The sequence below is a fragment of the Magnolia sinica genome, chromosome 13 (genome assembly GCF_029962835.1).
Source record: "Magnolia sinica isolate HGM2019 chromosome 13, MsV1, whole genome shotgun sequence".
Classification (NCBI taxonomy): Eukaryota; Viridiplantae; Streptophyta; class Magnoliopsida; order Magnoliales; family Magnoliaceae; genus Magnolia; species Magnolia sinica.
Window position 1 is genome coordinate 57362625 of NC_080585.1, and position 23998 is coordinate 57386622.

General features: G+C 40.2%; 1 protein-coding gene across 2 annotated transcripts in view; it reads right to left on the bottom strand.

Annotated features, from left to right (window-relative positions):
- Positions 1-21263: 21263 nt before the first annotated feature.
- LOC131223770 (cytochrome P450 714C2-like) overlaps positions 21264-23998 on the bottom strand; it is a 44868-nt gene continuing 42133 nt past the window's right edge. For both annotated transcript variants that reach the window (XM_058219265.1, XM_058219264.1), the window contains exon 5: positions 21264-21846. In XM_058219265.1, the coding sequence (XP_058075248.1) occupies positions 21421-21846 (426 nt within the window). In that variant the 3' untranslated portion in view covers positions 21264-21420. The remainder of the gene's footprint in view (positions 21847-23998) is intronic.

The following is a 23998-nucleotide window of genomic DNA, read 5'->3' on the forward strand; positions in this document are numbered from 1 at the left end:
GATGGGCCGCAAAATATGGAAGAAAGAGATAGAGAGTTCGGATGGGGTGGGAGGAGCTCCGCCACTATGAGCTCCTCCATGCAATGCATACATCAAGATGGGTCCCACCATATGTGGGCCCTCAATCATCAAAATCACACAAATCAACTCTAGAAAACACCCACCATTAGACCTTCTTGGACTTCTTCTTCCACTGATGCGTCTTAGAGCTCCATGGAATGCATTTCAACAATCAAGATGAAGCTTGGATGGTGGAGATGGGAGGTAGGAAGTGGGCCATACAAACTCTATCCATGGAGCTTGGACGATTGCTCTCATGGGGTTGCTTGAAAATGGAGAGAGAGAGAGAGAGAGTGAGAGATAGAGATGATGGGAGAGAAGTGATGGAAGAGAGGGATGGTGAGTGATGGATGGGTGTACTTGACATGTATGGGTTGTAAGAGAGAGAGAGTTGACTTTGGGGATGGTGTTGTACTTAATATTTGATGTATGATATATACTTGATTGATGGGATATATTCTCTTGGGATTTACAACGCATGGCATTTTCCTCGAACTGAACGTGGGCCCACATCTCCTAGCTCGGGTATCGCCTCAGCACGCGAGACACGGCGTAGGAACCACGGCGACAATGCGGTCGCAAGGGTACAAGTCTCAAGTCGAGCCGACTCTGAAATATGGGATATAACTCAGGATTGCTCGTAATTACTTATCTACACGTCGCGGGTCGCTGGAATTCGACCGGGAGGACCGCGAAAGCCTATGGAACGGTACAGGTTGCATACGGGTCTCATAGCTATCCCCTCCTAATAAAAATTTCATCCTCAAAATTTACTATCATGCAGGACAAAGCAAGGGAAGAGGAAGCATTGACTTATACATATACTGATCAATACCATACAAGGCATAATCAATCTATAAACAAATAACGCTCTCTAATCTGGACCTCGCGCCCTCAGGATGCCTCATAAATGCTATGATGACCCCACTGATCCTCAGATTCCTAATCAGAAATGATCGAAAATGGAATGCTATGCAGCCTCACGATCTTAACGGTGTAGAGCTATATCAGAAAATCTTTAAGTTATTCAAACTCGGGGATCTAACCATTCTAAGTTCTTAACAATTATAGAGTGCAGGGTAGTTATCAGTAGATATGTAATGTTATCCTCAGGTACTCCCAAGTTATGCTCTGATACCATCTTCTATCAAGCCCTAAACTTAGAAATCGGGCTATCAAAATTTTTTATTGCAGAATTCGGTGCCGACAGCCTCCGTAGTACCCCATTCTCGGCTCCCAGCGCCCATACGCCAGATTCTGATCCTAGGATCCTACAAGGAGGATTTTTCAACGTACATTTGTCTCATAAGAAGTATAACCACAAGTTTACCAAAATCACAAAGGCAACATCATCAGCATATATCTACTAATATAAACTTTTGAATACAATGTTGAAAGGGAATACAACAACAATATCAGAAGCTTCAGAAGACCGCTGCATACTCCAAGCTCAATGTTGCTGTAACCTAACATCACCTGTACGCATCTATCATGCATAAGCTTATAGAAAGCTTAGAGGGTGGTGTAAGTGTGTGTACAAGGTAAGTGCAACAATGTCATAATCATACAGTATCAGAAATACTAGCAAGATCATGAATCTTATGATATCAGAGTACGCAATACAGATCAGCTATGCAAATGAGGAGTCAAAAGAGCCAAATATTAGATGCTGAGGATGCACTGCAATATGCAATGTGAATGAAATAACCATACTAGAGTGTGAAGTCAGGAAGATAGTACGTAGTATCGCAGAGGGTCCATCACAAGAGACTTCTATCCAAACCAGTCTCATACCTAAATTTGGATAGTCAGACTCAATGTGGTAAACTCCTGATCTCAGGTTAGTCGCGCACCCCAACTGAAATCCTGCCCATTATGAAGATACACGTAATAAATAGTTGCGCACCACCAGCCCAAGTGAATAGTGAAAGAATGAATGAGTATGCAACGCATGCTCAATAAGTCCACATATCAATACTGTACATCTCTAGAATCATCACTAGGGTATAGTACACTCTACGCCAGTTGTCACCACATCAAATGCACAACTGGGTAAGTAAAAGAGACCTCACTATCCGCCTGTCAATATAGGGTCCGACTAGTCGATAGCGGACCCATTCCTCAAGCTGGTCAAACTTAGCCTAGTTATACCTACTCCCTCAGGCGGGTAAGGCCACACCGCCTCCCAACCGACCACGACACAGCGGGAGACGCGGAATCCAGTCGGTCTTGACATTGGGGCGTCTTCTAGTACTAAGAGGGTTTAGGGATTTTCACCCAAGGCCATCTATGGGGGCCCAGTGCTAGTAACAGATTTTTGGTGTCCCATTTGGTCATCCACAACATGACTGTGGAGGCTACGATGCTGATGTCACTAGGGCATATAGTAATCACATCACACAATGCAAGATGCATGAGTCATACAATCCAGTCATGCATCAATCCCGTGCATACTGTGCGCTCATGTGAGATGATCTCCACCTATCAGGGAGTCTTATAACAACCTGCCCAATAACATATGCAATGGTCAACCATATCTCATAACAAACATGTAGATGATGCATATGGGCATGTATCATGATGCTATGCTATCACATACTCATAATCGGTATCAATAACTGGCATCAATAATCGACCTTGACAATGTGGACATTTAACCAATATTGCCCCCAAGGAATGGCCCACATAAAGCCTAACTTATAGCAGACCCATGGCCTCACATAAGGCCTAACTTATAGCAGACCCATGGCCTCACATAAGGGCCTAATATATAACACCATGGACCTTACTCCAGAGCTTAATACACATCACGATGGGCCTCTCACATGGGCCTAATATACATCACAACGGGACCCATCGCTTAGCCCTCAAATGCACCATAATGGGCCTCATCACATGGGCCTCATATACATCACATTGGGTCTTAAACACAAGTTGAATACACATCACAATGGGCCTCGAATACGTACCGCATATACATGACATTGGGCCTCAACAATCGGCTTCGATATTCGGCCTCGACAATCGAAATCAGCTTCGATAATCGGCATCGACAATCGGAATCGGCCTCAACAATCGGAATCGGCCTCGACAACCGGAATTGGCCTCAACAATCGGAATCAGCCTTGATAATCGACCTCGACAATCAGAATCAGCCTTAACAATCAGCCTCGACAATCAGAATCAGCCTCAATAATCCGAATCGGTCTCAACAATCAAAATCAGTCTCGATAATCAGAATAGACCTCAACAATCGGAATCAGCCTCGACAATCGAAATCGACCTCGATAATCAGCCTCGACAATCAAAATAGGCCTCAACAATCGTATTCGACCTCGACAATCGAAATCGACCTCGATAATTGGCCTCGACAATCAGAATCGGCCTCGATAATCAGCCTCGACAATCGAAATCGGCCTCAATAATCGCCCTATACAATCAGCCTCAACAATCAGAATCGGCGTCAACAATTAGAATCGGCCTCGACAATCGAAATCAGCCTTGATAATCGGCCTCGACAATCAGACTCGGCCTAAACAATCGGAATCAACCTCGATAATCGAAATTGGCCTCAATAATCGGCCTCGACAATCGAAATCGGCCTCGATTATCAGAATCGGCCTCAATAATCGAAATCGGCCTCGACAATCAAAATTGGCCTCGATAATCAGCCTAACAAAGGATCTAAGGAAAGGTCACGATGTGGACATTTAACCATCATTGCCCATCAATGTGGACGTTTAACCAACATTGCTCCCAAGGAGTGACCCACATGGAGCCAAATATAAAGTGGGCCCATTGCCCCATACAGAGGCCTAATATACACCCCATGGGCCTCACTCAAGGGCCACATATAATCACAATGGGTCTTGTATACATCAAGTCATGCCTCATCATATGGGTCGAAAGTATATCATAATGGGCCACGTCCCACGAGCCTCGAATACATCACAATGGGCCACACCACCTGGTCCTCGAATGCGTCACAATAGCCATAACTCATGGGCCTCAATACATCACATAGGGCCCTTCCAAATGGGCCCTAAATATGTCACATCGGGCCTCATCAAATGGGCCCCAAATACATCCAACGGGCCGTATCAAATGGGTCACAACAACTACACCATTCATCCATGTATAGAGAGCATTATCCAAACAAATGAATCATATCAAAAGATCTTCTGGACCATACCACAAACAATAGTGGTGACAATGATTTCCACCACCAAAACTCCGCTGGGCCCACCATGGCGTTTACTTTTCATCCAGTCTGTTCATAAGGTCATAAAGACCTGAATTAAGTGGAGAAACAAATTTCACATTGATCTATAACTTCTGCACTCCCAAAAAAATGGGTTTCAATGGTGGATGTTCAATCCCACTGTTTCTGAAGTGTGGTCCACTTGATACTAGATCTGTCTTATTTTTGGTCTCAGGCTTTGAGATGAGATCATCAAATGGAGGGACGGTTTAGATGCAATACATACATCAGTAGTGGGGTCCACGTCCCAGCTAGACGGACGGTGTGGATTTATCCCACCTACAACAGCTCTGTAGCTGGTATGCGGTTTGTTTCTCAGTACAGGTGGGTCCCACGTGGGACCCACCACATCTATATTATAATATATATATTATATAATATATAACATTTAACATGGTTCAGCCCAGCATCCAGAGAGTCTGGACGCTGAATGGATGGTTTGGATGTCACAAGCAGTAGTGTGGGTCCACGTGGTGTGGCCCACCATAGCATTTAGATCAGCTAACGTTTGTGTTTTGCCTATGTCCAGCAGTGCTGGTACACCTGCAACACATATATATATGGTGGGGTCCACACCAGTGGGTCACTCCACTGATCAAATTAATATTTGTGCTTTCCTTCAATCATGCCCGTCCAAATGGATTGTCGAGTGGGCCCACTCGGTGGACGATATGGTTAAAATACATTCATCATGGTGGGCCACAAAATATGGAAGAAAGAGATAGAGAGAGAGATCGAATGGGGTGGGAGGAGCTCCGCCACTATGAGCTCCTCCATGCAATGCATACATCAAGATGTGTCCCACCATATGTGGGCCCTCAATCATCAAAATCATACAAATCAACTCAAGAAAACACCCACCATTAGACCTTCTTGAACTTCTTCTTCCACCGATGCGTCCTAGAGCTCCATGGAATGCATTTCAATAGTCGAGATGAAGCTTGGATGGTGGAGATGGGAGGTAAGAAGTGGGCCACACAAACTCTATCCATGGAGCTTGAACGATTACTCTCATGGGGTTGCTCAAAAATGGAGAGAGAGAATGAGAGAGGGAGATGATGGGAGAGAAGTGATGAGAGAGAGGGATGGTGTGTGATGGATGGGTGTACTTGACATGTAAGGGTTGTAAGAGAGAGAGTTGACTTTGGGGACGGTGTTGTACTTGACATTTAATATGTGATGTGTACTTGATTGATGGGATATATTCTCTTGGGATTTGTAATGCGCGGTATTTTCCTTAAACTAAACACGGGCCCACATCTCGTGGCCCAGGTATAGCCTTAGTGCGTGAGACGCGGCATTGGAACCGCCGTGATGATGCGGTCGCAAGGGTGTAAGTCTTGTGTCTAGCAGACTTTGAAATATGGGATACAACTTAGGATCACGTGTAACTGCTATCTACGCATCGCAGGTCACCGAAATTCAACCGAGAGGACCGCAAAAGCCTACGAAACGGTACGGGCTTAGATACGGGTCTCACAACGATCCTACTCAGCTATTGCTGCTGCTTAGAATCACCTGCACGCATCAATCGTGCATATGCTTATAGAAAGCTTAGAAGGTGATGTAAGTGTGCGCAGGATAGGTGTCATAAATGCCATATCAGAGTATGCGAAAAAGTGCAGTAAGACCTTGAATACCCCTAGCCGTCATAAGGCTAAGCAATGCAAGGTGGGAATACCATCTACCAATCAAAGGCTATGCAATGCGGGGCTATATAGCCAAGTGCCATATGCAATATGCAATGCGATCATGCTGATCCTCATATTAAGTCCACATATCAGTACAGTTCCTCTCTAAAAAATTACCGGGGTCAAATACACTACATGCTGACTGCCGCCTCCCTAGCCGCGCAGCCCAGTGAGCATAAGAGACCTCACTACCCACCTGTAAATAGCCAATCACCAACAAGGCTCGATGGTAGCGGACCCATTTACGAGTTGGTCAAACTCAGCCTAGCTTAAATGCTCCCTCACTTAGGCGGATAACACCACACCCCTTTCCAACTGACCACGATATAATGGGAGACGCGACCTAATGGTAAAGGCACCGGTGCTCATATTTTCCACTCAGTCTCGATGTTGGAGTATCTTTAAGTACCATGAAGGTTCTGAGACTTTTACGCAAGGACATCTTATGTGCCCATAGTGTTCAAACTAATATTTTTGGTGTCCAAATCTGGCCATCCACAATATGGCTATAGAGGCTACAGCCCTGATGAAGCTAGGGTGGATATCAACTGTGCTATGCAATGCTAGATGCATGAATCACACAAATCAACCATGCATCAGTCCTACGCATATAACGCGCTCAAGAGGGGCTGCTCCATCACTTAGGGAGTCCCATAACAGCCTCCCCAATGGCATAAACCATGACCAATCACATCTCAACCAAACACACATGATGCACATGGGAATGGGTCATGAAGATAACTAAGTATGTCATGTGCTGATGTTGTACTCTTCTCATGACAAGGTAGGGTCTAAGTACTTAGACAATTTTACATGGAATGGAAAGAGCACAACTACTAGTGGGGGCCCAACAATTTGGGGTAGACCACAAAGACTAAGAGAGCAATACTATGGGCATAAAATGATAAGAATGGGCCTAACAAAGGGTCTAAGGTGGATATTCAACCACTAGTAGATGAGAATAGGCCTAACAAATGGGCCTAAAGGGGTCCATAATGGGGACATTCAACCACCATTGTCCCCTAGAAGGCGGCCCAACTAAAATCTACTTATAAGCAAGGCCCAAGGTCCAAGTACTACTATAAAAATAAAATGGGCAGCAACATGCATATACGTTATCCCACATAATGGGACTCAAGGAACGGCCCAAAGCCCTCATACAGCATTACGGGCCCATAGGGGAAACTATAGCCCAAGAACAAAACCACCAAATCCATGCATTATGTTGGACTTAGTGGGCAATCCATGAGCCCAAGTACATAGGCAAACACATATCCGAGATGGGCCAAATAGGCCTTACAACATCAGCCCAAAATTGGGTAAATTAGGTGGGCAATCAAGGACCCGATCACACATACAAATCAGCCCATAAGTCCAACATGATGATGAAAATAGCCGACATACACAACCGAGCCAAGGCTAGACGTCCCCAACCCATCTGGGCCTGCTGGACATCCCAAAATCTAGTCTATTTATTTGGGGCCAAATAATCAACTAAAAGGTGGGCCTTACTTGGCACTAATTAAGCCCAAAAAGCCTTAGAATAAAAAATATAGTATATGCACACAATACTTCTCCATTTGGTGGGCCTCACATCCTTCGAATATTTAGCCACATACACAATTTCTTTCTTAGTACCTTGCTGGACTTTCAGCCCACCCAGCTTCCTAGGCTTGGTGAGGTCTAGCAGATAATAATTTTGGGAAAAAATATATATTTATAGTGGTCTCTGGTCATCATGGTGGGTCCCAACAGATGGAGAGGATGGATACAACACACAAAATCAAGTGGGCCTGCTACTGGACTACAAGTCCAGCAGCACCCCAGGAAATTCTAGACATCCCAGGTGGGCCTGGGCATCCCAAGGGCCTGGACGGCTAGCAAAATACACATCAAGGTGGGCTCCAAAGGTGGACGTCCCACCAGGGAACGGTCCACACATCAGTGGGCCACACCAGGGAGGACGGTTTGGAGGGAATACATAAATCAAGGTGGGCCCGGGGGGGAGGACAGCCAGCCTATGGCTGGACGACAGCCCAGCTAGGCGTCCAGCATGGTGCTGCTATTCCAGTCCCCAAAATTTGTAAGTTCAAGTGGCCCACATGCATCTGAGATGGGTCCCCACAAGGTGGACCACAAAATGGGTAAGGAGTAAAGCCATAAACTCAATTAAACACATTTTATAAAAATGAACAGCAAGGTCTAGAAATAAATTTCTGCAAAAATAATGTTGTTGTCCCCCAACTTGTACACCTCATTAAAGTGGACCCAGGTCTGCCAAAAATTGGGAAAATATGGGGCCAACCTCCCTTTACTAGTATACATCAAAGTGAGGTCCACAAAAATGGCCACCAACTCAAGATCAAAATGATATTTTGATTTTCACAATATGGAGAGTGGCTAGATAGTCCAAAAAATCTAGACCGTCCACCCCTCTTGGCCCACTCTTTTGGGTGATCAAAAAGGACGAATGGAGGTGAAATTTAGCATACTTCTAGGTGAGGTCCACACCTCTAGAAATAATCTAACAATGGGGGTAAAACGTCCCTCTAATCAATCCATAATCCATGCCAAAAACAACCCAAAAATAGTCCAGAATTTTTCTGGATAGCAAGGTATGTCTGAAAATAACTGAACATAACTACTGAGTAAAGGGGAAAATACCCCACAAAATTTATGTTATGGTCCACCTTAGTGGGCCCCACAAACATCCAGGCTATACCCCCTTCATAAAACTCATTGTATGTATCCAATATGGGGCAAATGGGATGCCAACATCCATAGAATGGATAACAATAGGCGTCCACCTTGCTTGGATGGTCTGGATATTCCAGGACCACTAAGTGGGCCACACACATCAGGAATCAAGAATAAAATATGGGGAAAATAAAAATCCAGCCACAAGAGAGGGTCTCCGCCACTATTGAGGCCCTCCCTTCATCACATACATATCATCCATTATATCATTTACAACTTAGATCTATCACATGCATGCATTAAAAAAAAAATCAAATCTAAGGTGGGGATGCCATCCCCACTGAGATCTAGGGTCTAGATGACCCCAAAATGACATGCATCAAAGAAAAAAAAAGGCATAATGGGGTCCATGGAGGATGGTCCCATCCATGGAACATGGATGCAAAAAGGGGTGGGCCATCGGCCACACCCATGGAGACTTTGGGACCTCCACCATCATTTGATGGGCCCCACAAGCTCCTAAAGATGAGATGAAGGAGATCTACAAATAAAAATCAGAAAACCTAAGCTAAGTGTGCAGCCACCTCAAGGGATCTGTAAGATTCTCCAAGCAATGGACTCCTTAGGCTCCAAGGTGCAAGGATCTATGGTTAAGATTAAAAGTTGAGGGTTTGATGAGGAGGGAAATGAGGGAAAAGGTGCTGGAATTTTCAGCTAGGGTGGGACGGCCATGGGTGCTCTAGCAAAGGAGGAGAGAAATAAGGGAAATGAGAAGAAGATGGAGTGCTGTAGAGAATTTGTAACGTCCCGAAAAAACTATACAAAGACCCGGGTACAACCTCAGGTGGAACAACCCAAGGACAACACCCAGTTGTATAATTTAGGTGGGAGTTAATTAAATGTGAAGCATTTGGTGGGTTAAGCTTGGGCCACCATTTTTCACAAGTGGGAAGGCCTACAATCAGGAGTACCACTGGCCTAATGCTACCTGAAGATCTAGGAGAAATCCTAAGGGCCTGTCGCTCTCGGGAGTACACAGAAACTCTGTAAGGGACCTAGACCACACGTCGGGGGTCCGATGACCTTAAAATTATAGGACAATGTCTGTCCTGTTAGGCTTGACAACCATCACGAGAACCAAGCCCAGATAGTGTCCAAAAATGTCCAACTTGAACCGTGAGTTAAGAACATGAAAAATGCAAATATCCTAAGAAAATGAACTGAAACTTAAGTGAATTGGGCCATCCACTCTTACGCAAAGTTGAGGATTTTGGATTGTTGGTTTGTGAAAAAACTTCACACTAGGAGAAAGGAAATTTCCCTGCATATATCCGTATAACTGTGGCCCCAATTAGAAACATTTGACCGTTGATCTGACATAGGCTCTCCACGGTCGATCGGCTTATCCGATCGCACCAAAATCGTGTCCTAAAGTGGATCCATTGTCAGGGAGCATACCCCATGTCGTAGATGAGCCATGGGCCTCCCTAAGAGCCATGTTCATCAGAAATGGCCTCCTACAGGGTATAAACATAGTACAAAGTGGCCCTAGGGCCATTTGCACCTTGTCTAGGGCTATAAATCGCTCCCAACACACCCCCTCTCTCTCAAATACGAATTTGCTAAACCCTAAGGAGAGAAGGAATAGAAAAGAGAAAAGAGAGAAGAGGAAGTTTGGGAGATCGTTGCAACTGTGGGAAATCTTCTCCCATGGATCCACGTTACTAATCATTGCCATGTTTCACTACCAAAACTCTTTTGGTTGCGACTTAGGGTAAGAAATACTAAACCCTATAGTGATGTAAGTCTCCCGGATGGTTTTTCCCCAACCTAGCTAACCTGTTTACTCGATTAGGCGACCGATGTTCTTTCCTTGGAAATATAGTCCTAGGACCGAGTCTGAGTCGAGCGTACTACCGAAAGGTGCGGACTATAAATGCTTAGGTTACGGTTTGTCAATGCTTTCATTACAACTAATGATGTATGTTTTCCACGATTGCTACCGTATTGTCTTAAACACTTCGGTTTCTATATGTGATACACATATGACTTGTAATAAGTAAATGACGCAACTTATGTGTTTGATGAATGTTTAAATGGGGAATACAAAATGATCAGTGCTTGCCATGATTGTTAATGTAGGATTCATTGTTGTCATATGTACATGTATTTCTCTTTGTAATGAATTGATAAAATGTAAGTTGTAGCTAACGTAGTTCATGTGTTTGATAAATTGTCTAAATGAGAAATAGTTGATGATTTGTACTTGTTATGATTATTAAGGTAGGATTCTTTGTGGCCTTATGCATATGTATATTTTTCTCTATGTAACCAATTGATAAAATGCAAGTTGTAGTTAACATGGTCTATGTGTTTGACAAAATACCCAAATGAGAAATTCACTAGGATTGTTTGTCGAATGCTGATATATATATATATATATATGTTACACATGGGTGTTAATAGCATTTGGATAGGAATGGGGCTACAATTGTAGTCCAGGCAATCGGTAAACGGCCATGTTTGGGTGGCCGAATTAGTTTGGCCACCTTGTGTAAACCCGAAAGATACGGGTCATACGACAACTACCGACAGTGGCTAGGCCACGAGGGGTGCTTATGCACTACATGTCGATTAAGTCAACGTGCACCCGTACCTATCGAGCTTGCCTAGTGAAGCAGTTGACCTATTGTGTGTTTACCATGTATGGACGTGACTGTTTGAATCTAAGGTACCCCTCACCAATGTAAAGATCCACCTTCAACCATGGTACCGCAATCCTCAAGACTCATGAGCCGGGCATGGTGGTATGGGACACCGTGTTCGGGCTGTCGGCTTACGCTGGGGTGAAGAGCCTCCCCGTAGTGACCGCGAGTACCACTTCTTGCAACTTACCTATTATATGCATTTATCTAGGAGTGACGAACCTAAATGGATCCAGAACACAGGAATAGAACCATTGTAGTTGTTTGATGCTTAATGTTCGATTTGGGTCAATATTAAAAAGGGAGGTACCCTAGCTTCCCAAACTTACTGGATGAATGAACATTTAATTGCTTGACTAACATGACCATGCATCGCACTGAATTAGTTAGAATGTGGTGAAAATGCATTAGAGTCACACCTTTGAGGAAGTGTTGTCATATGCGAAATAGGCGGTCGGAGTTGCATGTTGAGGGAGTGTTGATGGGCGAGGGCATGCATCATTACCTACACTCCATTCTCACATTAAAAAGAATAGCTAGAAAGTGATTGTTTATGATTGCCTTATCATTACTGCATTGATTGACTTGATAACATGTGTAACTTTTGCCTTATAGTACCACTAAGTTGATCACTCACTCCCACTCTGGGATAGTGTTTTAAAACACCAACAAAATGTTGATGTAGATGCAGGTACGGACGACGTATATGCATTGGAGGAGGACTTCTTGGATGAGGAGGAATTCTCCTATTTCCAACTCTCAAGCGGGCCAATGTAGGCTATGTACCATTACGCAAGGAACACTAGGCATCTAGGCTTAGTTGGATACTACATTTACACTATCACATTTTGTTCATTCTGAAATTGTATATGTATATATTGAACCCAGTCGCGGACTTATATTCTAGAAGAAATTTTTTGAGACATGTACCTATTTATATAGATATGTTTTGGATTTACGCATTGGCTTAACTTCATTAAATCTGGAGTATGATACACCGTTTAGTAAAATTCTATGCATGCTTAATCAATCAATATGGAAGAAATCAGAACATTATCTTCCACAGGACATAAGTGATGTTCAAAATCTTAGGATTCGAGCTTTGCTCGACGCTCAAAATTTGGGGCGTTATAGAACTCATCATTGCAATGTAAGGAAATCATTGCTTTTTGGGAAGAAAGCTTATGATGACCTTTTTGGGAAGAAAATCCATGATGGCTTGTAAGAGAGAGAGTTGATTAGATGACTGTAGGTAATGATAGCTCTCATAAGAAATGATGGAACTAGGGTGGGTCCACCTAGGAAAATGTGCACAAGCCACATCATGATTAATGGCCCAAATAATGTGCGGCCTATAACTTTTGATGTACACATCGAATTTACGCATGAGACGAGGCGTTGGAACCGCCGCGTCGATGCAGTTGCAACGGTATAGGTTTTCGGTTGATTCGGGTAGAATTTACATGATGCGACTTAAGGATGATCACAAACTAAATTTATAGGTTGCGGGTCTCTGAAATTTGACCGGTAGGACCGCGGGACCTAATGGAACAAAATAGACACTAAGGTTAAGGGTCTTACAAGTTTGATCCCTCGTATTTATGCGTGATTTTTCACCAGAGCTTGTTGGACGATTTTATGTCCTTCTTCGATGACATCGGACCTGATTCGATGCCATCGAGGTTTGAATCTCGATGTCATCGAATCCAGTTCGATTCCTCAAACTTTTTAGAAGATTTTCCTCGAAATCTCGCTGGACATATTCTTGTTCTTTTTCGATGTCATCAAACCTAGTTTGATGCATTGAAGTTTGAATTCTGATGACATCGAGTCTAGTTTGATTCCTTGAAATTTCATAAGGTTTTTCCTTTGGAAGCTCGCTAGGAATTTTCTTGTCCTTTTTCGATGTCATCGAAACTACTTCGATGTCATTGGAGTTTAAATCTCGATGACATCGAAACTAGTTCGATTTCTTGACCATTTCCACAATATTTTCTGAGAAGCTTATTGGACAAAACTCTAAGTTCTTCGATGTCATCGAATCACCATCGGTGTTATCAAATACACATGTTCGATGTCATCGAAGGTATGTTCGATGAATCGAATTTTTTATCCAAATATATATGTGGTTGTTAAACATATGAGGATCACTTTTCGATGTCATCGAACAGGAGTGTTCAATGTCATTGACCCAAGCTTGATGACTTGAAGTGACATGTAGAAAACTTAAAAAATTTACCTATTTGTACCAAGTTTTCAAGCATTGAATTCCTTTATTGTTCTACGATTTTTTAAGGGAATTATATACCTGGGTGTTTTGGACATGGGATGTGAGGTTTAATTTACCTTTGACGTTCCTGAATCACCCATCCGGTTGAGGCAACAGCTCGTATGCTCTTCATATGTGGCTCATTTGACTTACTGACTCAACCGATACACTAATTGACAAATAAGGGCACTTTCACTAATCGTACATAGAGTTATGATTTTTGAAAAAAAGTTGATCCTTAAATCAAATTCAAAAGAACTATGTTAGATCCATTAGATTTATCACTAAAGAAATTTAGATCGGAAAGTAAGATACATTTCTTACCTCCAATTGCCAGGGAAAATGGACTCGACGAAGGAAATGACGAGAGATTTGTTGCGGCAATCACAACACTCAAGAACAAGGATCAAACAATCCAAGCTTTCAATCCCTCCCTCTCTCTCTTTCTTTCTCTTATTCTTTCTCTCTCTTGTCACAAACCATAGCAAATTCGAATTTGGGGGTGAAGGGCTTTTAGTGAGGTATTTATAGTGCAAGATGTGGTTTGTTTGGCCCTAAGGGTTAGGTTTTTGGTTAGGTAACCCTATGGGGGTTAGTTTTAACACTTGAGGCCCACTAGGAGGTGTATGGGTTGATCTACGTCACAAGATAGTTGTCTGTAGTGGTGATTTACGTATGGTTATGATCGCGCCCACCATTTGGATACGTCGATCAACGGGTATAATTCTAACTCAATTCAATGATTACTGATCATCGATCGGGTCACGACTATACGGATATGTATAGGATATTTACGTATATTAGTGTTCTTAATTTGATCGTGATCTAACGGTTTGAAAGACATAACTTTGACAAAGATTGGACGAGAACATTTAGCTTAAGTTCATAACAATTTTAAGGGCATTCATACGTCCCATGCACTCTCCCTATGAGCCCAAGTTGAACAATTCGAGGCTTGATCTCGACTCAACATTCGTGATGGACGTCAAGCCTATTAAGACGAATGTCTTTATATAAATTCAGATTTATTTTCGCACTAATGAGTGATTTACAGCTTATTTAGTTAATCAAGGCATTTCTGTAATAAGTTAAGTAGCGACATTTCTCATGCATGACGATTATGTTTTGAATTAGTTAAGTTCGTAATGTGACCTATCTACAATTTGTAAAAATGATGATTTGATCCTAATTTCTTTAAATCATTGATTTGAAGGCCACAATGTAATTGGGTCAATTCAATTTATGTGCATAGGACGATCAAGATCTAATCCATCGAGTATCTTAACTTTAGGTAGATCTTCATTAAGTGATGGTTATCTTGATTAATTAGCAGTGAGTTGTCTAGATTTGAGCCCTTTATGGATAAGATCACAAGGTTAGGCCCATGATTATTTTTTTTATGATCAGCATATTCAATAGCTTCCTAAAGGTAATTTATTGAACTTATACGATTCGATTTTATCGTTACCAACTTTGTTCGAAGTTTTGTCAAGGTTTTATACTCAAAGATAGGTTTCTCATGTGCAGGGTTTTAGGAATTCTGAGTGTGGACATGCATGTACATCTATATCTATTTAAAGTTCAAATAGTAATGCATGAGGATTTTTAAAACCCAAGTTGGTGAAAAATCGGGGCTTTACATGGTAAGAATTGATTTTAATAGAGAGAAATGGTGATGACTGATTTTAAGAGTGTTGATGAGTGACAATGAGGATTTATTTTAAGAGTGCTTATGAGTAATGGTAAGGATTGATTTAAGAGTGCTAATGAGTGATGGTGATGATTGATTTTAATAGAGGGAAATGATGAGGATAAATTTGTTCTATGAGTGATGGTGAGAAAATGAAATTATGAGTGGCATGAAAGCTTGAAAGGCATGTTCATGAGTAATATATTCCTTTACGGAATTCAGTGTGGTCAAGAAATAGAAATCTGTCTATCCAACTGGAAATGAGTGAAATATGAGTGATGATTTGATACTAAGTGAATGAAATACTAGCGATGACTTAATGATGAGTGAAAAGGAGTTACTTGAGTGAGAACTAGAAAATGATTTTTTGGTAAGAAAGTTGGTCTTGGTTTTTGAAATGATAATTTATATTCTAAATCATGAATTATTTCTTTATATTTTCCTACAATTTTAATATTGTGAAAACTATTGATTACTTGTATATAGAACCATTTATTGGGCTATTTTTGCTCATAAATTTTATTAATGGAAAAATCACAGACTAAGGAGCAGGTTGTGATGCTAAGAAGTTGGCCAGATGAATTTGATAACATGGACTATATGTTTTTTATTGACGTAGAATTCATACTAGAGTAGAATTTGAATTTGGATATTTTATTATTGTAGTGGAACTTGTTATGTGGGTTTAATACTTAATACATTGATAATAAGTTGGGATGGATGATTGGAAACAATAATGGAAGATGCTTTATTTATTTTACATTAATTAAATAATTTTAGTGGTGATGATTATTATATTCTATGGATTGGACGTGGATGTGTAATGATTAGTTATTTTGAAACTTAACCCCAGTCACAACACTAAACTTAAGGTTATGGTTAGCTTTAATTATTAGTGTGTGTGTGTGTGTGTGTGTGTGTGTGTGTGTGTGTGTGTGTGTGTGTGTGTGTGTTACATTACATATTAGGAGATGGTACTATCAGGTTAGCCTCATGGGAGCTTCCCTTGAGGTCGAGCTCCGTGAGCCCTATCGTGATCTATGTTAAACATCAACAGACATCCACACTGTGAATTTCGTGGGTGCCCTCTAAGCTATGAGATATCCTAAAAATCCACAGTATCCATAACTCAAGTGGGCCATACTATTTGAAAACATGTGAAATTATGCCTAAAAAATCCAAAACCACTCGGTAGGGCCCACTTGATCTTTTGATACCACTAAAACCTCTCTAAGCTATGAGATATCCTAAAAATCAGCCGTATCCAAAACTCAAGTGAGTCATACTATTTGAAAACATGTGAAATTATGCCTAAAAAATCTAAAACCACTCAGTGGGGCCCACCTGATCTTTTGATACCACTAAAACTTTGTGTGACCCCTCATCTAAGTGGGACACACACCAAGGATGGGCTGGATGTTTGAACCACACTCAGTGGACCCTATAAATGTTCATGAGAGTTTCAATGGGTGGATATCTACTCTCAACTATTGTCTGTAGTGTGGCCCACCTAAGTCATTGATTGGCCTGATTTTTAGGCGCATGGTCCACCACTAAAGGATATATCTGATTAATGGAGTAGATGTCTGACACACATCACGGTGGTGCCCATATATCTCAACCTCATGGAAGTTTCCATAAGGTTGACCTCATAGAACCTTTTCCCTTGCACCTTTACCATATTAAGGAGTGGACATATGATCTTCTATTGATACTACGTTAGGCTTATACTTTTCAAATGACTCCTCTTCTAAATTGCCCATTTGCATCTAATCCTTGAAAATGGCTAAGATGACATGCTATGGTGGCCCCTACTTAGATTTATAGTCTTGATCACTTTTGTAGTCTATGTGATTGGATCAATAGTTTAGATGACTGAACCAGGGTTATAATTCTAAATGTGAGTGCTTTTATGTTTAACACAAATGGATTGTCAAATTTCGTAAGACTAATGTGCTTCAAGGTCAAATCATAAGTATGGAATCACAACTACTCTACATGCCTAAAGATCATCTCAAGATCGGCTTATGATCAGCTCAAGATTGACACATCTTCTCAAGAAGTCATCACCCAATTTCAAGACTACATCAAGTCAAAGTTGAAGACAAGTTGTCTCATATATTTGCTAAAACACAGGTGGTATAATCTTAGAAAGACCTTAGGTTAGGATCTTTCAAAAAGTCATTGATTTTAGGTTTTTAATAATGTTTTTCTTTGGAATTCGGCTAGCCTAACTTCTGGTTTGGCCACCCTAACTTCAAGCCTGGGTAAAATAACAAATTTTGTTAAAAATTCGGCTAGCCTAAGTTTTAGTTTGGTTAGCCTAAGCTTGAAATTTGGCTCGCCCAAGTGAGTTTGGGTCCAATTCCAGCAATGCAAACTTTTAATTTTTACGAGAATTCGGCCAATTGAATTGTGAAATTCGACCAGCTGAATTTGACCTCGGGCTAGCCAAATTTTAGATAGATCTTATCCCGCGTGATCAGATAGTCGTTAGAACGAATCCAATGGAATTCGGCCAACTAAAGCCAGTCTTAGGCTAGCCAAATTTCCATCTTCTTTGGCTATAAATAGAGGCTTTCTCTCATTCTAAAGTACAATGAAAATTCACTATTATCCTTCTGTAAGAAAGAAAGAAGCTCAAGTCCTCGGCAAGCTAATTGTGATGTATTTATAATTTAATTTTAACTTATTCAATTCCCTTTCTCAAGATCATTTTTAATCTTATTCTAAAATAATAATCTATACCCTTCTTTGAAATCTAAGAGAATTGAATTAAGTAACATTTGGATTTTTCATTTCTAAAATCTATAAAACCCTATACTCTTTTTGTTTGATCGAACACTGTGTCATCTACATTCAAGAAAGAAGTTCATCTACTACAAGCTTCTACCATATCTTCGAATCTACATTTGAAGATAAATACATTATTTACTTTATTTCATTTAGGTTTTTTCTAAGATAGCTAGTGAAAATCTTAGTGGGTTTTTATTTGTGATAGCCCATCAAAATCACAAAAGAGGTTTTTATTTGTGATAGTCCGTCAAAATCACAAAAGGGGTTTTTATTATGATAGCTCATGAAAATCATAAGGAATTGTATTACGTTGTTAAGGTAAACTTGTGAAAACATTATAGTGAAAGTCAAAATTACGAGGGTAGTAATTTTGGAAGTGGAGTAGGAGTGGTTGTTTTAAGCACCGAACTATTATAACTCCTTATGCCTTGTGGTAAATGCTTCAATCTGTTGGTGGTGGATGTCATTTATTTCATTCTTATGGTAAATGTTGTAATCATTTTATATTCTCTTAGTAATTTGAAAGATTGATTTTAAAGACATTCGTAAAATAAGGTTGTTCTGCCTAATATTTTAGGTGAAGGTTGTCCTACGAATCATTTAGAATCAAGGTTTCAATACTCAGGCAATTGAGATTTTGTATTCTTTACATATTCTGCATTTATTTTGATTATTTGGCATTGTCCTATTCACCCCCCTTCAGGACATCTCTAGCTTTCCTTTTCACTAAAACTAGAGGAGTCAACTCGAAACTTGGCTAAGTGAATATTCTGAGTTGAGGAGGCCGAAGTGCAAAATCCCAATCTCAACTAAGGACCAGTTTGGATACCGTTAAGTTACTTTTTATCTTATGTTAAGTAATTAAGTTACTTTTTTCACTTAAGTTAGTTTGGTAAGGATTACGGTAAAAGTAACTTGTCTCTAAAAGTTATTTGAATAAGTTATTTGTTTTAGTTTTTTAACTTATCACTTTTCTACTTCTCTCTCAAGGTCCATGCCAAAGAAAACTCTCTCTCATGGTCCATATCATAGGTGGCCCTAAATGGGGAACTATCAACATTGAAGGTGGGGCTCACACAGTGTGGTCAACATAAAAGGTGGGGCCCACATGATGGACGGCCCCATATTAATGTGGGCCCACATATGAATGGTCTACATTAATGCTCAACCCATAATGTTTAAAAGCCCACATTCAGAGCAGGCCGGAATAATGGATGACACACTTCAAGGGTGGGGCCTACATGATGAGTGCTCCACGTTAAAGGTGGGCTCCACATTAGAGTGGACATTAAAGTTGGGTCCTACATGATGGATGGCCCATATTGAGGTGGCCCCACATGATGGACGATCCACATCAAAGGTTGGCCTCTATTGATGAATGACCCATAGCATGATGGCCAACCCATATTGAAGCTGGGGCCCACATGATGGACAATTCACATCAAAGGTGGACTCCACATGATAGGCAATTAATAATGGTGTGCCACAGATGATGGATGATCCACATCAAGGTAGGCACCACATGATGAACGGTTCAAATCAAAGGTCAAGCCTACTGATGAGTGGCCCATATCCAAGGCAAGCCCTACATGATGGATGGCCCACATTATAGGTGGAGCCCACATGATGGACAGTCCACATCAAAGGCGTGCTCTACATGATGGGCGATGAATATTGAAGGTGGGCCCCACATGATGGACAATAACATTGATGGTGGGCCCCACCTAATGGATGACCAACATCAAATTAAGGTGGGCCTATATAATGAATGATGCACATTAAAGGTTAGGCCATAATGATGAATGGTTGGCATCCAAAGTGGGCTCTGCATGATGGACCACCCACATCAAAGGTGGGTGCCACATAATGAATGATCCAGATCTAAGGTTAGCCCCACATGATGGATAGCGGATGTGAGGGGCATCAAACAGCCTTGAGAGATAATTACTTATAATGTTAGAAACCAAACATGCTTTTCTATTTTTTTAGTTAATATGTTGTTTGCCAAACATGCTTACTGGTTAAATAAGTAGAAACCAAGATAAGCTACGTTTTGCATAAGTCACTTATCCAAAGTAACTCACGATCCAAATGCCCCCTAAGAGTATTGCATGCTGCATTTCTTTGTCCATTTTAATACTTATTGGATTTTAAATGCTATTGTTATCTTAAACGTCACTTGTTGAATTTATTGAATATTGAGCCAATTAAATAAAGACTCATCGAGTCTTTGAATCTACTCAACCGAGTAGGATATCAAGTCAAGTTAGGTTTTTGGGCTTTTAAACTATAGTTAGGTAGGGTTATTTTGGTCATTTTACCTAAGAGAGGCTGTTTTTATAATAAAAAAGTATTTTTAGTGGATTCAGATTCATTTTGAATCCAGATCCTCTGCTTGCCACAAGCAGGAAAATCTTGCTTTCCTGCATCATAATTGGTCCATATCATCATTGACATTGTCAACACTTCTGCATTAAATGCAGTGGGTGATAATGTGGTCTAATTAGATTTCAACAAGCATAATTTTTCTGCTTATGGCAAGCAGATGATCCAGATTTATTTTTAGTGGGATTTATATGAAAGAAAATTCCAAACATAAAAAAAGAGCCATGTCCACGTATAAAGTGTTGCATGTGGACTACATTTAAGCATGTCACACTTACACCATCTGAACCATGGAAAAGATAGGCCCACCATAAAAGAACGCCTGTCATAAAAATCTAGCCGATTCACTCAATGGACAGGCCACCTACCTAGTATGAAGAAAATGGACGGTTTAATCAAAGTTGCTAATAGCTCCCATCATCAGTTGACCTGTAACTAGTAATCTTCATGGTGGGGCCCACCAATTTCACTCCTTAGATGTTGAACACAGTTGACACATCGACTCGTGGGCTACCATTGCATGCTAAGTTCATAAATTAAACATACTTTTTCCTCTATTACATACAATTAAGAGAAATACTCAAGTGTTGTTATAAGTTCTAGCGGTCGTATTTGCATTGGTACACTTGGACAGTCTTATCTACTAATCTATACCGTTCATTAGGCCCCCTGCACATTTTATGAGCTACCATTGGAAACACCACATCAATCTTACAAACACTAACCATTTGATCAATGGCCTTAAAAATTGACAATCAAGATCATTACACAAAAACAACCCATGAATTGTATGTTGAACATTATGGACAGTTCAGATCGATTGATTTGACTATTCAAGTGACCAATTACAACTAGGAGTATTACAATCAAACTCTCTTTATAGTAAGATACAATCCATGTTCAGGCTCTACAACCATTCTATATGTAGGTGAATGGCAATATTTTGGAGAGAGGGAGAAAGAGAACTTGGACAAGATCAGAGAGAGGAGAACCTTCAATTCCATCATGGCAAAGTTCTGGCCCAGACACGTGCGAGGCCCGAGCCCGAATGGAATGTACACATTCGGGAGCTTACATGCACCAAAGATTCCACTTGCGAACCTGTTTGGATTAAATACCGAGGCATCCGGGCCCCATATATCGATGTCCTGATGCAATTTTGGTATGCATATCCATAGGTTGATGCCCTTAGGAATGTGGATATCGCCGAACTTCATGTCTTGCAAGGCCTCTCTTGCTACAAATGTAGATGGAGGGTAAAGGCGCAACGTCTCTTGGATCACCATTGTCAACTGCATATGTATACATGTAGATAAATCAAGGGTTGGGGAGCATGTACAACAATAGTTCTAAAAGCCAATGACATGACTGGAAACTCAGTGAGTTAACTTGACAACATCTCCAACCGAGTCACTAAAAACTGGAAAGCAAGACTCATTAAGTTAGCTCACTGAATGATTGTGCTTTTATGAAATTGTACTAAGGGAGATTCTATCTTTCATAAATGATATTGTTCTATATCGGCTTATTTGAATTTGGGCAAACTTATGGCACTCCATGGCATGATATTAAGCCTTTGGTTACGAACATGTTGTTGACTAGTTATTTCATTCTTTATTTCTCAAACACTTGGATCATAATATGGATAGATTGTGACACATATAAAAAGAATAAAATTTAATTTAAGAAAGAATTTTTAATTACACATGTGCATATGACAATTTGACAATGTGAATATTGATAGATATACCACATTTTTTAGTACTTGAAAATTGATAGTGGCACATATGTACTTATAGAATGCTTAAACTTAGACGGTTGCACACATGGCACATGGAAACATGTTATGCATATGTATGAAAAATATGATCCTCATGTGCATTGAAATTAAAAAAAAATGTCAATGATAAGTAGTTCAATCTATAGTACTAGAGTCATGTATCCTTAATTATTTGTCATGCACAAGGGCGTTCACAAACCATGGAATTATAAGATTGTACATGACTATCAATCAAGATACAACTTTGCCTAAATCTAAATAACTCCATACATTGTGCTATTGTACTATAGATAGTAGTCTACTATTTTAGTATATTATGTAACTGTATATACAATCATATTTGTTCTTATTGGCCACTTTTGATTTATTGAAATTGAAGAAGGAAAGTTTCATTTTACATAGAATTTTAAATTTTCATTGATATTTTTTCTTTTTTCTAATTTTAATGAAATTCATTTTTTTGTTCTTTTGACTTGGAAAAGTATTCATGTAGTAGACCCCCAATTAGTTTGAATAAGGCTTAGATGATGATGATGATGATGCTGATGATGAATGAGTAATCTATCCTGCTCCCTAAAGTTGATTGCTCAAATATTTATCCTTTTAAAATTAGGAAAGTAACTTTTAATCATGCAAGAAAAATTATAATTTCCCTAAAAATTATTACCCATTGAGGTTTTAAGGTTATTTGAGTAATATATAAACAATCCCAATGCCCTCTAAAGGCATTTGAGTAATATCCTAAACCATCCCAATGCCCTCTTTCTCGTTACTAAAAGTTCTCGTGTTGTGCAATCATGCATGAGTCGATGAACAACTTTAAACTATTTCTTGACTTGTAATTGTTGGATCTAGGGTTCAGTTGATGATCCAAACCACTCATAATTGTCAAGTGTTTATGGATCTCTAGGATCCTATTGATCAAAGCATCATCATTCATTGGGTCAGTGGAGGTATATAAACATTACCATTGCGTACACATTTCAATTTATTAGAATTAGATCGAAATTCAAGTTTTAAAGTTTTTATATTTTTGTATTCCTTGTTTATATTCATTGTGCATGCGTAAGGAAAATGAACAATGCATTTTACCTTTTATTAAGTTGTATTTCTTAGTAGAGATGATATGATATCTTGAAAGACTGCATGCATAGCCACACTTAGCGAGAGATTTCTATATCATACACCTACGCTATTAAGATATAGTCATTGAAGGTGTTGATATTTGTGAACATGCCTGATTCCATTTAAATAAATGTTGTGACAACTACTATGATTCATATTAATAATCCTAATGGATAGGATTATTCAAGATATTGCATCTGATCCATTAAAGAAATTTGATAAAACTTTGAGCTCATGAAACATGTGTTAGATATAATAATCTATTTTATATATGTTAAAGTCATGAGTGACTTAAGTGGAAGACTGTTAACATTAATGGGCCACACATGGCATTTGCCGAGCATTTCCCATTTGCAAATGGAATGGATGATTCGAATCACCTAATTAGGGGGTAACAAGTGGGGCCTACAGAGCTTAGGTGCATATAATAACTCTATACACCCATGGAGTACCATAACCAACTCCCTTTGAGAGACTTAGAATTTGGATGGATTTCTTCCCCTGTGAGGAAGCGTGGAAGCTTAGAAAATGGGAAAAAA